This window comes from Engraulis encrasicolus, chromosome 21 (genome assembly GCF_034702125.1).
Source record: "Engraulis encrasicolus isolate BLACKSEA-1 chromosome 21, IST_EnEncr_1.0, whole genome shotgun sequence".
Lineage (NCBI taxonomy): Eukaryota > Metazoa > Chordata > Actinopteri > Clupeiformes > Engraulidae > Engraulis > Engraulis encrasicolus.
Genome location: NC_085877.1, coordinates 27,804,933 through 27,819,464, shown reverse-complemented (window position 1 = coordinate 27,819,464; position 14,532 = coordinate 27,804,933). Strand labels below are relative to the sequence as shown.

The 14,532-nt window shown below is 41.9% G+C and overlaps 2 protein-coding genes across 2 annotated transcripts; both read left to right on the top strand.

Annotated features, from left to right (window-relative positions):
- Positions 1 to 468: 468 nt before the first annotated feature.
- Positions 469 to 990, top strand: LOC134437334 (ribonuclease-like 3). Its single transcript, XM_063186827.1, has one exon. The coding sequence runs from the start codon at positions 469 to 471 to the stop codon at positions 988 to 990; it is 522 nt and encodes a 173-aa protein (XP_063042897.1).
- A 2,318-nt stretch (positions 991 to 3,308) lies between these two features.
- On the top strand, positions 3,309 to 5,797 carry wu:fd46g04 (endonuclease domain-containing 1 protein). The gene is made up of 3 exons (XM_063187294.1): positions 3,309 to 3,690; positions 4,539 to 4,747; positions 5,437 to 5,797. The coding sequence occupies exons 1-3, from the start codon at positions 3,382 to 3,384 to the stop codon at positions 5,732 to 5,734; spliced, it is 816 nt and encodes a 271-aa protein (XP_063043364.1). The 5' UTR covers positions 3,309 to 3,381; the 3' UTR covers positions 5,735 to 5,797.
- Positions 5,798 to 14,532: the final 8,735 nt, after the last annotated feature.

The window sequence follows — 14,532 nt, the reverse complement described above, 5'->3', positions numbered from 1 at the left end:
GTCTTATTATTATATTGTATTTGTTTGATGTGTCATTTACAGCATTTTACCATGTACCATGTATCAAAGTAACATTTTTCATCCTTCCAATGTAGGGTCACAGACTGGGGTGTCATCAATCAACGCTGTGGCTTTTCTATTCACTGAAGACCAGCAGATTATGGTAATATTTTGTCACTTCAAATGTGACTGCTTGTTGTAATAACACCAACATTGGTTACTCATTTGTAAAACTGTATGCTGAGATAAGAATAAGATACATTATGTGGCCTAATGGAGTATACAGCAACAACTTTTTTCATTTGAGGAAAGTGAATAAATAACTTTCTGTACAGATTTCATGAAATTTAATGTTTTTCAATAGGCCTACATGTACGTACACTATGTGCTGTATTAGCTTGAATAACATATTTGATTACTATCGTTTTTTGTTGTTTTTCTATTGTTTTAGTTTTTGAGGGATTCACAATGACGGCTTTCTTCAAGCTCTGCCTGATGTTTTTGCTGGTGTATGCCACCCTCTCTGCCAAGACTGACCCATCCTCCAACACCACAGTCTCCACATCCATACATCCCGACCGACCTTCACCCAGACCCAGACCCTCGGCAGACACCATCCGCCGCTACAGGAAGTTCATCAACCAACACGTTGACCAGAACATGGTCGCAAAGAGGTGCAACGATGAGATCAACTGTAGAAAAATCTCTGTCTCTGATGATAATAAGGAGTGCAAAGAGGCAAACACCTTCATTCTAGCAACCACCAATCACATTAATGTAGTTTGTAACAAGGCAGGAACACCATACAAAGGACGGGCAAATCTGAGAAAAAGCAACCAACCCTTCTGGGTTGTCAACTGCAAGGCGGATGTTCAGGGCAGACGCTTGCCGAGGTGCTCTTACAAGGGTGGGACAGCTAGAGTGTATGTTGTCCTTGACTGTGCGGAGGGCTATCCTGTGCATTATGAAACAGGAGTACCTGCAAATTAGACAAGCAGAAAAAAACAAGTCATTTAACCGTGTGTGTGTGTGTGTGTGTGTGTGTGTGTGTGTGTGTGTGTGTGTGTGTGTGTGTGTGTGTGTGTGTGTGTGTGTGTGTGTGTGTGTGTGTGTGTGTGTGTGTGTGTGTGTGTGTTTTAATGTGCACTTCCTGAGACAAACTAGATTATACAGTAGGCTACAAGTAAACATCTCTGGCCATGTATTCATGCCTGTTCTGTCCACTCTCGCTTTGCTTTAGTATCTTTGTCAATCAATCATGACCAAAGACCTCAGATAGAGCAGGGATGGGCAACTTTCATGGTAAAGAGGGCCACATTTGTTCATGGCTAACATCGGAGGGCCACAACACCACGGATCTGACTTCAACTCACAGACTTCAAGATGCAGTTGGTTGCTTACTTACTGACGTTGTTGTTTGGAAGAAGCAGGAGTGTTATCTATTGGCCAACAACAATATAATTGCAGATTGATTCGGTAGTGGTTCAAAAAAATCTGGTCATTATTATTTTTGTTAATTTTTATTAATGTTTTACCTATGGGCCACACTTATTGAGGAAGCGGACTGCGTGTTGCCCCAGGCCTCCAGTTGCCCATCGCTGTGATAGAGGATGGCTGGTTTCGTTAAGCGTGATCCTGATTTGCTTATTGTTAGGTAAAGGATTACGCATTCAGTGTGAAGTGTTGATGGTTACATTTTGTTCTGATTTTTGTAAGCTTTGGCCTGATGATTTACTGCAAATGTTCCTACATACAGTATGTAAATGTTTACAATTGCCAAACCTGCATTAAAAGATAAATAGACTTAATTGTGTGTTGTTTTTATTTTGACTGAAATAGAAATTATTTACTGATGGTAATGATGGGTATGACTTTTGAAGAGAGAACACCCCACACCATGGTCAATACTTTCTTCAGAAAATATGAATGTTCTAAATGTACTAAATGTAGTAAAATATAATTGGGTGTAGTGATTTTAGTGATTTTAGGGTTATTTATAAAACAAAACAATGTACCGCATGTGAGTTAAGTTTTTTAATCTGTTCAATTTAAACTGGAACAGGTTTGTCTCTCTTGACACAAGGCATTCTGGGTAACTGTTTGGATGATATGAAGCCTTTCTTCTTGTTTGTCATGCTTATTTGGCCAGCTAACTTGAATACTCCTTAATGTAAATGTGCACATCGTAACATTCATGATGCTATTGCAATTATGAAGAAAATCACAGAACCTTAAATGTCACTTGTCCATGTTTTAAATAACCTCAGAGGAACCGTACTTGCACCAGGGCTCATGACCAAGTTGTTACGCCACTGGTTATGGATAAGATACAATGTATGAACTTCATGAGAGGCAATGACGGTGCTTTCTCTCTCTCTCTCTCTTTCTCTCTCTCTCTCTCTCTCTCTCTCCTCTCTCTCTCTCTCTCTCTCTCTCTCTCTCTCTCTCTCTCTCTCTCTCTCTCTCTCTCTCTCACACACACACACACACACACACACACACACACACACACACACACACAGACACACACACACACACACACACACACACAGTTTTAAAATGTCCTTGACACTGAGTAAGAGGATAACCACATTCTTACTGTGACTTCACGTCCAGTCTGAATACCTCTTTGTTCTATAGAGAGGAGACAGAGAGAGAGGGGGGGGACTGAGTGACTGAGAACAACCCAGTAGACAGTATAGTAGGGCAGTGGTTCTTAACCTTTACAAACTTCTACATGTGTGTAGTATATGGGCACTAAAAGTCATTATTTAAGTGACTGATTACAATGATTCTTGCATGACACATTAAGTAATGCCTTAGTGACTTCAAATGGTGAACAATACATGTTTTCATCTTGTTTTGGCCTAATTATAATGGTTGCAAGCTGAATTTTGGTCACAACCTCAACAAAAAACAAATTGCGTGCACCCCCTGGAATCTCTCTAGCGCACCCCCAGCTTACCACTGCAGTAGGGCACAGTAGTACAGCACAGACCACCTGTTTCAACTGTGGCATTTTCTCAGCTACACACTTTCACCTTCACAACCTTTCAATGAGTAACCGCCAGGGAACACTGTGCAAATGAATGGGTAAGGGAGAGAGAGAGAGAGGGGCAGAGAGAGAGAGAGAGAGAGAGAGAGAGAGAGAGAGAGAGAGAGAGAGAGAGAGAGAGAGAGAGAGAGAGAGAGAGAGAGAGAGAGAGAGAGAGAGAGAGTGTGTGTGTGAGTGTGTGTCAGAGTCAGAGTCAGAGAAACATACTGTGCGATCCCTGCGGCCTCCACAGATGTGATGATTCACACAGCAGCAGTGAATGGAGAGCTTAAAGGCTGACATATGACAACACTGTGTATTTTCCTTTGGTGAGTAAGGCCTTTAACATGAACACCTGTCGTGTAGTCTGGTGTCTAGTGGTGTCCCTCCTACCCCTCCTATCCCAGGCCAGGGTGACCACGTTCAGCCAGTGCCCGGCTTTCTTTGTGGACGGCCTCAGTCCCACCGTTCTGCGGGATCATGGCAACAACAACCGCTACCAGGAAATATGCCAGTGCCTCCTCGACCAGAACAACAAGCCGCAGTACTTCTACGCCACCCTGTACGACACTCAGAGCAAGATACCCGTCTACTCAGCTTACAACCTCAGCCATGCGGATACCGGCCGTGATGACCGCTGGTATGTGGAGCCACAGGTGAGCAAATAGTGAGAATGGAATGTACCGTATTGGAAGATGTTAGAAAATGTTATTTGCAGCTTCATGGGTTTTTTTACTCTCATGTGTCATGTGTTACTCCCAACCTGTCTTTATAGTCATTAGGATCAGCTGATTGAGACTGGGATTGTTGGATCAAATTTGTAGGTTTTTGCTTTCCTTTTTATTTATTCATTTTTAGGGGGCTTCTATGTCTTTATTTGATAGCGATGGTGAAGAGATGGGGGCATAATCCTTTTCCTATCAATGTATCAATGATATAATGAAAGGCAGAGCAGTGTTAGACCTCTAGAGCAAATAATATGCTGCAAGTGTATTAGGACCCTACGCTACAACACAACTTCAAAGGATGGGCAAAACCAGATCCCCATTGCCAGGTCAAGTTCATATTGATACATTTACATATCAATATGCATATTAATTCATCCACTTACCCCACCCATTCATATAGGCCTTTGAGTCACTTGAATCCATATAGTCCCTTGAATCTATACTGCTGTTTTCAAGTGGGTATGCCAACGTATGATCAACAAGGCCATTACAAAAAAAACCCATAAAATTTAAAAGCGCCCAAACAAACACAATGACGGTGGTATTGTAAATGAAAGTAATTCAGACAAAGTGGGCCTTGTATATAATGTATATTTTTATAATTATTTAATTTTACCTTTGTTTAACCAGGGAAACAAATTGTGTTGACGTAAATATCTATTTCAAGTGAGCCCTGGCCAATATACCATAGATACAGTACATATTGCACATTTTAAACAAGCCACTTGTTATGTACATCTGCTTTACCTCGCCGTCCCCCCACCCCCATCCTTCAGCTTGACGGTGGCAAGGTGGAGTGCATGGGTGGGCAACACCAGATCCCCATCGCCAACCGAGGACAGCGCCAGGCCCTGAACCGGGACTACGATGGCAGTGGGTACGACAAGGGCCACCTGTACCCCGTCTACCACACCTCCACCCCCACCGCCATGCTGGCCACCTCCACCCTGACCAACGCCGCCCCCCAGGACCCCACCTTCAACAGGTGACGGAAAAGTGCTTTATATACAATATATAAAGACTACTAGTAGTAGTAGCAGCAGAATTAGAAGTAGTAGTAGGCTAGTGTAAGTAGTAATGGCAGTAGTAGTAGTAGTAGCAGTTGGCTAGTATTAGTAGTATTGGCAGTAGTTTTTGTAGTAATAGTAGAAAGTAGAGTAGTAGTAGAAATAGTAGTAGTGATGCAATTATTAACTGCTCCCCCCAAGAAGGCATTGTGTCTGTCTGTTTGTGTGTCTGTCTGCAGGGTTTTGGGCCACCTATGCATATCAGATATGAGGGTGACCAAACATCCATATTTCCCAGGACATGTCGTCATTTTGGCCCTCTGTAACTTTTAATTGAGTACCCCTGCTGTAGGGACTTGTACCCGTTTAATGCTGCCGGCTATTTTAGTCTAAAGTTTATTTACTATTGTGTGTCTGTTTGTGTACCTCTAGTGGGTTTTGTATTGTTTAGTAGGCAGATTGTAGTTTATGCACGATAGGAAGTAGTTGTACAGTAGTTTTTATATCATGTCTATATGTGGCACTGTGACCACTTTTAAGGAGCTGGTTTACATTTCACTGACACTGCATCATGAAAATAATGATTTTATATTCTATTACCTTGTGTCATACTCCATTCTATTCTATTCTATTCTATTCTATTCTATTCTATTCTATTCATCAACAGGGGGCGTTGGAGGCTCGCTGAGGAGAAGCTGGTGGAGCTGTCAAGAGACTGCCTGCATGCCTTCGTGGTGACCGGAGTGGTGCCTGGGAACAAGGCCATCGGCAATGGGGTGAGAGTGGCCAAGCACTACTGGAGCGCCCTCTGCTGCATGAAAAAGGAAGGGCGCCAGTCATGGGCCTTCGTCGGGCCGGATAACAACGGCCAAGTGCAGGAGCTGAGTGTGAAGGAGCTGGATCAGAGGTTGAGCGGGGAAGGCCACTTTGACACAGAGTTCACTGTGTTTGATGGAAGATGTTGAGACTGAGCTAGACTAAGAGCATGTATGCATTATTTATTTGACATATACAGTATATGAGGAATATGTCACAGACTAAAATATGTTATATTTCGAGTTATGTAGGCTATTAAATTAACTACAAATAAACATGTCTTGCCTTGATTTCTTCATTTTCTTTAGAAAACTGTCAGGCACTTTGAGGTACTTCCTCTTTATGAGAAGCACTTGGAAAAAAACAAGTGATAGTATCATTGAAAGCCAATTTATTACTTTTCATTACATACAAAATAATGTAACAGAATGTTATTTCGTTGTCTATTAACAGTTTATATGCTCCAGCATACAAAGCCGATGTTACGAATTGATAGCCATAATTAAAATATTGGGTGAGTCATTTTTCGTCTTATTGGGCCCAGTAGTCGATGTTCATATCCAACTCCTCCTCCTTTGAAGTTGTATTTAAATAAAGCTGTAGAAAGATTTCAGTGAAAGCAGTATATTCTGATTTGGTCTCTTCAGGTAGTTTTTTTTTTTTTAATGATTGGCCAACAGCCTTACAACCTTATACAACCTTATCGTCTATTCACACCTGGCAACAGTAAATGTAATTCACTGCCAGGGGTGAAAATCCATTTGAATTTTGAATTGATGCACCTCAAACTGGTTAATGAATCACCATGAAGTGCATGCTATACGTCACCCTATTGCACTGAATGGCTGCAGTAACCTACAATCCTGTAGCACGTAGACAGGTTGCTGGAGGCCCCCTCTAAAGGCAAATTTTGTGACAATATTACATAGACAGTGTTATAATTCCAAGCTAGGAGTTTAGGATGGCATGTCTGCCAACTGTGGAGAGGATTTTTTCAATACGGCATCATGTCGCAATTATGCTATTATTGAAATTTCCCCCATTTTGGTCAATCGTGGCCCCACTAGCAGGTGGGGGCCCATAGGCTGCAGCCATACCTAGCCTGTGCGTTAATCTGGCCCATGTAGAGGTAAAGGCATCGTTTACGCCTGCTCTTGACCCGATATAACAACTTCTTAGACCCTCCCTGAGCGTCAATTTGCAGGACCGGTTAGGCTTGGCTTATTTAGTATACACACAGCCCTCTTGCATACACTCACATGATTTACAGTAAACGCTCAGGTACCAGGTTAATTATTGTCTTTCAAAATATGACTATGAAGCATACCTACTGTTGGCCTTGAGAGTTCATAAAAAAACACACACCCATAAACTTTCCTTCCTTGTGTTAATGACCTATGCCTTGTTTTCAACTCCTGGTTTAGTATCGACTGAAAGCTCAGAAACTCCCGTCAAAGACTTAACCACTTTGTAACATTACTGCATATTTGACATTTTAAACGGAACATACGTTTTCTTGCTTGTATTTGCAAGTGGATTAGGACACCTTTGAGATGAAAGGTGAGTGTTGTTGTGTTTTTTCTATTCTGTTCCATGTGGATGCAAGCTCAGTTCAACCTAACTGTTGAAATTCATCGTCTTAGTGTGGCTTGCATCTGAGCTGTGAAATTATTTGTGTTTACTGGGTTCATTGTAATTTGAGACGTTTCATTAGTTTGGCAAGTCTTGGGCAAGAAATACACATGATTTCTTTGAGGTCAATGTAACCAAAATGGAAGCTACTGGTAAAATGGTGGGTAGTCATTGAAATTGTCTTGAAAGTTGTATCACAGATAGTAGGCTATGTTATAAGAGTGTTGATAAATTGAATAAATTGAGTGAAATCACACTTGACCATCAGTATAGTCACAAATAATTTAATGTTAATGATATGTCGTGACATGGATAGTGATGTGGAGTTTCTGGGGGGAAAATGCAAGTTCCAACACGGCAACCTACTTTCAGTTATAGAAATACCAACTCTACCTTTAAACTACTTTAACTGAAGAAGGGCGGATGACCGAAACTTTGTATTAAAGTTTGTTGGTGGAATGGACAGTGTGCAGGATTTCTTTGCACTTGACAACCCCGCTGGGATAACATCGTACGCACCTGCCCAATTGCAGAGGTGTGCAAAAGCGTCTTTGTTGAACAGAAATACCAACTCTAAAAGAATACAGTAAATAGATATTTGAACCTTCAAATATTTTTTTCCAAAAGTGTCTCAATAGCTGTAAAAGGAACTTCAGAGATTGCTTTGCCAACCTCTGTGTTATAACCACACCAAATAAATTACGACTATGAGGAGCGGACCAATTCTCTACATGCTGGCTCTCGCTCACAGTGGACCTCTCTCTTGCTTCAACAGAGAGACCAAATAGGAACATTCTTTTGTTTTCATTTGAGAAAAGATAAAATGTATATTGCTGAGGTCTCATACCTATGGTTTGCTCGCATTTACAGCTGGGATTGATTTGTGACAGATGTGTTTTGCAGGCTGGTATGAGTTGCACTATGCTGTGCTTTGCTGATGTGTGAACAAATGATCCAGATATACAAAGCTATGACCACAGTACATTTATAATAGCATAGCTACTCTGTTGACTTGACTTAATAGTACTCAATGCATGCACTATCTCTAAAATCAATTTGTGGTGTGTGTGTGTGTGTGTGTGTGTGTGTGTGTGTGTGTGTGTGTGTGTGCGTGTACATGTTTTTTCTGCTTTAACAGCTATTCTGTGGACTTGGGTATATCTCCTGGGTTATCTCACCCTTTGCGTTGTTGCTACAGGTGTGGAAATCATTTTGTTCTTGGCTGCATACCATTTCCATAAACAAAGCTTGCCTTGATCAGTAGGTGAATTTACCTGTACCTGGTTGCTTGAGAAATTCTACTCAATTTGAATATGCATTAACATGTTGATAAGTTGTCTGATAAAATGAAATTTGTAATCAGATTGGAAAGGGTGGATCTGATACAGTCATCAACTATACTATAGTTCTGATCCTTTAGAATGTTAACACATAGCTATTGTATCATTTTGCAGTGTTGTGTAGTCAACAAAGTAAAACCTGAGAGATTTTGACAAAAGGCAACACACTTCAACAAGTAGGTCTACATAGTATTAACGTAGACCATATTTTTCTCATCTCATTTCATTTCATTTCATTTATTTAAACTCGAAGAATCATTGAGGGCCCAGCCCTCATTTACAATGATGTCGAGTAAAACAAACAATTACACATATAAAATCATATATAAACAACATACACAATACACCATAAATCATATAAGAGGTAAGAATTAAGACAAACTATGAATTAAAACTTATGAGTTAAAACAAGTGCAAGTATGTGATAAAAAACTTCCCAGTGTAACTTTAAAATGTTCTAATGGCACAAAGGCTTGAAGACCCATCCTTTGTTGTAAGTTATTCCAAACTGAAGGTCCACAGACACTAAAAGCTGTTTTACCCAGTTCAGTGCGGGCATAAGGGACCTCCAGTAAAAAATTGCTGCTGCGGGTTTGGTATGGGTTGGAGTGCCAAACTAAAAGAGATGAAATATAAAATGGGAGTTTGCCAGTGAGGGCCTTATAAATAAAAATAAAATAATGCATGTCCCTTCTGTGAGAAAGTGGAGCCCACCCAACTTTATCATATAACAGGCAATGATGTGTACTATATGGATCCCCAGTAATAAAACGAAGAGCTGAATGATAGACAGTGTCAAGTGCCTTCAGATTAGAGAGTGGTGCATGTCTGTAAATAACATCACCATAGTCAAGGGAAGACAGAAAAGTAGCTTCAATTAACTTTTTCTGCAGAAAACAGGAAAGTGATATTTATTTCTGTGCAGGAAAGATAGCTTTTGTCTGAGCGTAGTGACAAGACAGTCAGTATGTTTCTTGAATGTGAACTTGTCATCTAGCCAGATTCCCAGGTACTTATAATGTGATACTCTCTCAATAACAGACCCATCTAAAGTAGATATATTAAAATCATTTTTCATGCCATGCTTAGATCGAGTAAAGACCATACATTTAGTCTTGCTTACATTAAGTAGAAGCTTAAGACCAATGAAGGCATTTTGTAGGATATTAAAAGACTGCTGCAATTTCTCCAGGGCTAGCTGTACAGAATCTGCAACACAATACAAAATTGTATCATCTGCATATAGATGAATAGAGCAGTTGGAAAGGAGAGAAAGTATGCTATTTATGTACATGGTGAAGAGTACCGGACCTAATACTGAACCTTGTGGGACCCCCTTGGTTATTAGCAGGGGGTCAGATTGAGTATTACCCAATTTTACAGTATGGTGTCTGTTTGAAAGGTAGCTCTGGAACCATTTACAGGCACTTGCACTAAAACCAATACCAGGCAGAATTTGTAGAAGCAGAGAATGGTCCACGGTGTCAAATGCTTTGGATAAGTCCACAAAGATGGCAGCACAATGTTTTTTCTTGTCAAGAGAAGTGATAATATCATCCATTACTTTAGTAGCAGCAGTAACTGTACTATGTTTAGGCCTAAAGCCTGATTGGAGAGGGCTCAAAATATTATTGGTATTTAGAAATTCTTTGAGCTGATCATTTACCAACTTCTCTAGTATTNTTTTTTTTTGAGAGACACGGTAGCTTGGATATTGGTCGATAGTTGTTAGGGTCAGTCTTATCACCCCCCTTGTGCAACGGGGTAATGTGTGCAAATTTCCATAGTGTAGGGACAACTCCAGTGGAAATAGAAAAATTGAAAATGTGCAATAATGGCTCTGCTATTATATATGCCGCAGTGCGAAGAAAAAGGGGATCTAGGTGGTCTTCTCCAGTGGATTTGCGACTATCAATTGCTAATAAAGCAGATAGCACTGTATGCTTAGACACAGGATGAAGCCTGAATTCCAGATCATCGTCTCTGACATTGTCTCTGATACGCATATCATGTCCAGCCCTAGGTATAAAGGAATGATTATTGCTATTGTCAAAACTTTGACTGGCTAAAGAAAAATGTTTGTTAAGAGCACTGCAAATGTCTGATTTGTCTTGTAGTAGACAATCATCAAACTTAATTGAAGAAGGCATAGGTGTAACAGATTTATTGTTTTTGTAATTTACAGCCTTCCAGAATTTTGCAGGATCAGAGTACGAACTAGAGACAAGGTTAAAGTAATAGTCAGATTTAGCCTTTCTTACAGATAATGTACATCTGTTCCTGATTTTCCTGAAACTTGCCCAGTCGGAGGCATCCTTGCTCCTCCTAGCTAATGACCAAGCCTTATTTCTTGACTGAAAAAGAGAGGAGAGTTCAGGGGTGAACCATGGGTTTGTTCTACTTTTTACTCTTATCTTTTTAAAAGGTGCATGTTTGTCAACAATGCAAATAAACGAGTTTGAGAAAAACTGTAGAGCCAAGTCAGCATCAGGAATTTCAGTTGTTAGATGAATGTCACTTTCATAGAGATCATTTAAAAAAGCTTGCTCATTAAAATGTTTCATAGTTCTTTTAACCAAAATGTGAGGCAGTGCTTTGGTTAGAGTGCTGTGCCTAATACAGGCAATGGGACAGTGGTCGCTGACCCCTAAATCAAAAACACCACTTGCGCTAATTTTGTTCATCTTATTAGTAAAAAGTAGATCAATAAGAGATGATTTGCTAAGGTTCTTAGAGTTTGGTCTTGTTGGATCATTAATAAGTTGATCCAAAAATAGACTCGAGAAAACATCTCTAAGATGTTTGGAGGCATCAGTTAGCCAGTCAATATTAAAATCCCCAAGAACTAGAACTTCTGAGTCAGTGAATCTAGATATCAATTCTGCCAGCTGATCTATGGATTTAGGATCAGCTGACGGGGGTCTATAGATCCCAACTATTATGAAAGAGTTGTTATTGGTGCCATAATGAACCTTGAGTGCAATAAATTCAAAGGATTTAGGTTCACTTAAGGAATACAGAAATGTGACAGAAAAATGTGACTTCACGTAAATAGCCACACCCCCACCCCTCCCAACCCTGTCAATTCTAAATAAATTGTAGCCTGAAAGGTTGACTTCAGAGTCATCAATTTCACTCTTCAGCCAAGTTTCTGATAAAACCAAGATATCAGTGTTAGTTTGAGCAATTAAAATATTTAGGTGGTCCATTTTATCTCGTTGCAATATACTTCTGATATTGAGGTGGATTAACCCAATGCCTTTTCTGTCCTTAAAAACACATGGATTGTCCAAGCGAACAACATCAGGGGTAGACTCCAATGGACATGTAGCATTTATGACTTCAGGGCTTAGTCCATTAGGAGAAGAATTAGGAAGGACAGTCTCTGGCAGGGAGATATCATTGCAGATGGGCAGGCTTGGGCATTTCCGAGGAGCCATCTGCTGGCCAAAGGAGGTAATTGAATGGGAGGGTGAGCAAACAGCAGCAGAACCCATATTAGGCCTAATAGTTTGAATAATGAGCTGCGTTGGGTTATGCTGTGGAGAATGTCAAAGTGTGCTGGCAATGAAATGAATGAAATTAGTGGTTAATTGCTGAATTCCTCGGGAGTTTGGGTGTACACCATCAGGTTTGTACAGATGTGAGTTTGTCCAGAAGATGTCAAAGTTGGCAATGAAATCAAAACCAGCGTCGCTGCAAAAGTTTTTCAGCCAATTATGAAGACTGAGAAGCCTACTGAAACGTTCGGAATGTGTGGAGTTGAAAGGAATCGGACCTGACATAATGCAACGCTTCCCAAGACTTTCTACAGTAAAGCATAACGTTTCTAACTCACGCTGCAGTTTGAGGGAGTTTCGGGCCATTACGTCATTCGTCCCCACGTGCGCAATAACAATGTTTACATTTGGATGCACGTCGAGAAGGGTGGGGATGAGTTTTGATATGTCAATAATCCTACCTCCAGAAACGCAATAAGTGACAGCTCTAGGTAGAATTAAGTGTCTAACAATGGAGTCGCCGACAATAAGAATTTCAGGGTCACACTCAGCGTCCCCATAGATCGCTGTTGAAGAAGGAAGTTGCAGTGACTGTAAAACTGGGCCTACAGCTGGGTTGCCATCTGTTGCTGGAGAAACAGCCCCAGCATCCGACAGGCCAGGGGAGGAAAGAGAGTCAAGAGATGCTTTGCAAACCGATGATCGTGTTGGTGGCGATTTACTTGAGGACATGTCTACAGCATTAGCATTCGCTGGCGTGGATGCCCCAACCGGAGAGTTAGAGTCAGCTGGAAGAACATTTCCAGCTGGTAGCGATTGGCTAGCTGACAGGTCAGCGTCGTTAACATTTGCTGACAAGGGAGGCCAATCAGTCAGATGGTCAAAGTCAAAGTTGGCTGGTGAACGTTGACAGGATCCATCTACCGGAGGAGTTGATGGAGAGGCATCAAGCGATGCATTTTCAGCCACGGATAGCGTTGAGGAGGATTGTCCGACATGCAGGCTAGCAGTACCAACAGCTGATGACAATTCACCAGCAGGATGGTTAGCCAAGTCGCTGCCCGGCGGCTGGCTGGAGGAGTCGGTGGTACTAGTCTCCAACGAAGGCGATGAGACTCTTGGGCGCTTCTCAGCGGCAAGCTCCGGACCTGCTGCGCCACCAGGAGACCTGTCGCGCTTGGATGTACCCTTTCTGCTAGGTTGTAATGGAGACGCTGGTCGTCGTCCCCGCTTTCCAGATGCATGTCCCGGATCGACAAGTCCACCAGGAGATCTGTTGGGGTTGGAGGTAGCTTTCCTACTACCCCTTGGCCGTCGTGGATTCGATGCTTGTCCTCGCCGCTGGATAGAAGACCGGATAGTTGGATCCTTGTGGATTTCATTCAACCGGGGTCCTGGGGGTGTGGGCAGAAGTGCCAGAGGAGCGAAGGAATTGTGGAGTTTTAATCCGATGCCTGCACCATCCAGACGGGCAGGGCCTGGAGGAGGGAAACGGCGTTTACTGCCACGCACCACCGTGGACCAGGTGGAGGCTCGAGGGCTGCACGCATTCACCTTTACATCTCTGCCCACTGGACAGGTTGATCGTGGAACTTCAAGCGAGGTAAGCCGCGCACTAAGATCCGTTTGTTTTTGTAGTAACAGTGAGATAAGCTGTTCTAATGACGCTAGATCACTTTTTACTTCTGTCAGAGTGGTTGAGACAAGCCGCGGTGCACACAGTTCAAACGCCGCCGCCATGACACTTGTCGTACCCCATGACACTTGTCGTATGTCACCATTTAGTTCCTCAGTTTAACGTAACAGTTCCTCATGGACCTTTCAATGCCCCTCCGGGATCCTCTGTCATCTTGCCATGTTCAGTGACTCCATCTTTCAGCGTTGCACCATTTAAAGTCCTCTGGTATAGACCTACGGAAGACCAAAAAACTGTCTTGCTCTATGACCAACACAAAATCCAACATGCATCAGCTGACCCTCAGTACAGGGGCAGAGCATCTCTGGTAGGGGACCTGGAGAAAGGGGACGCTTCCTTGAAACTGGAGAACCTCACGGCTGCAGACAAAGGAGGATATGTGTGTTATGTTAATGCTATGGTTTGGGTCGATAAGGCTCAACTGGATCTGAATTTAACAGGTTTGAATGTAAAGTCTTTCTTCATTCATTTTTTTTAGCCAGTCTGTCGTTCGTTCGTTCATTCGTTCATTCGTTCGTTCGTTCGTTCGTTCATTCGTGCATTCGTTCGTTCGTTCATTCGTTCGTTCGTTCGTTCGTTCATTCGTGCATTCATACATTCTCTTGTTGACAGTGGTGGGCTCAATTCCAGTGCTGTCAAAAGACGATTTGGACGCCAGGCAAGTGAACATCACCTGCATGTCCACTGGTTGGTCTCCCCAGCCCACACTCACCTGGAGAAACAGACTAGGGTACACGATCAGAGACGTTCCTGCTCAGACTTACTCATCAGGTAAAAAA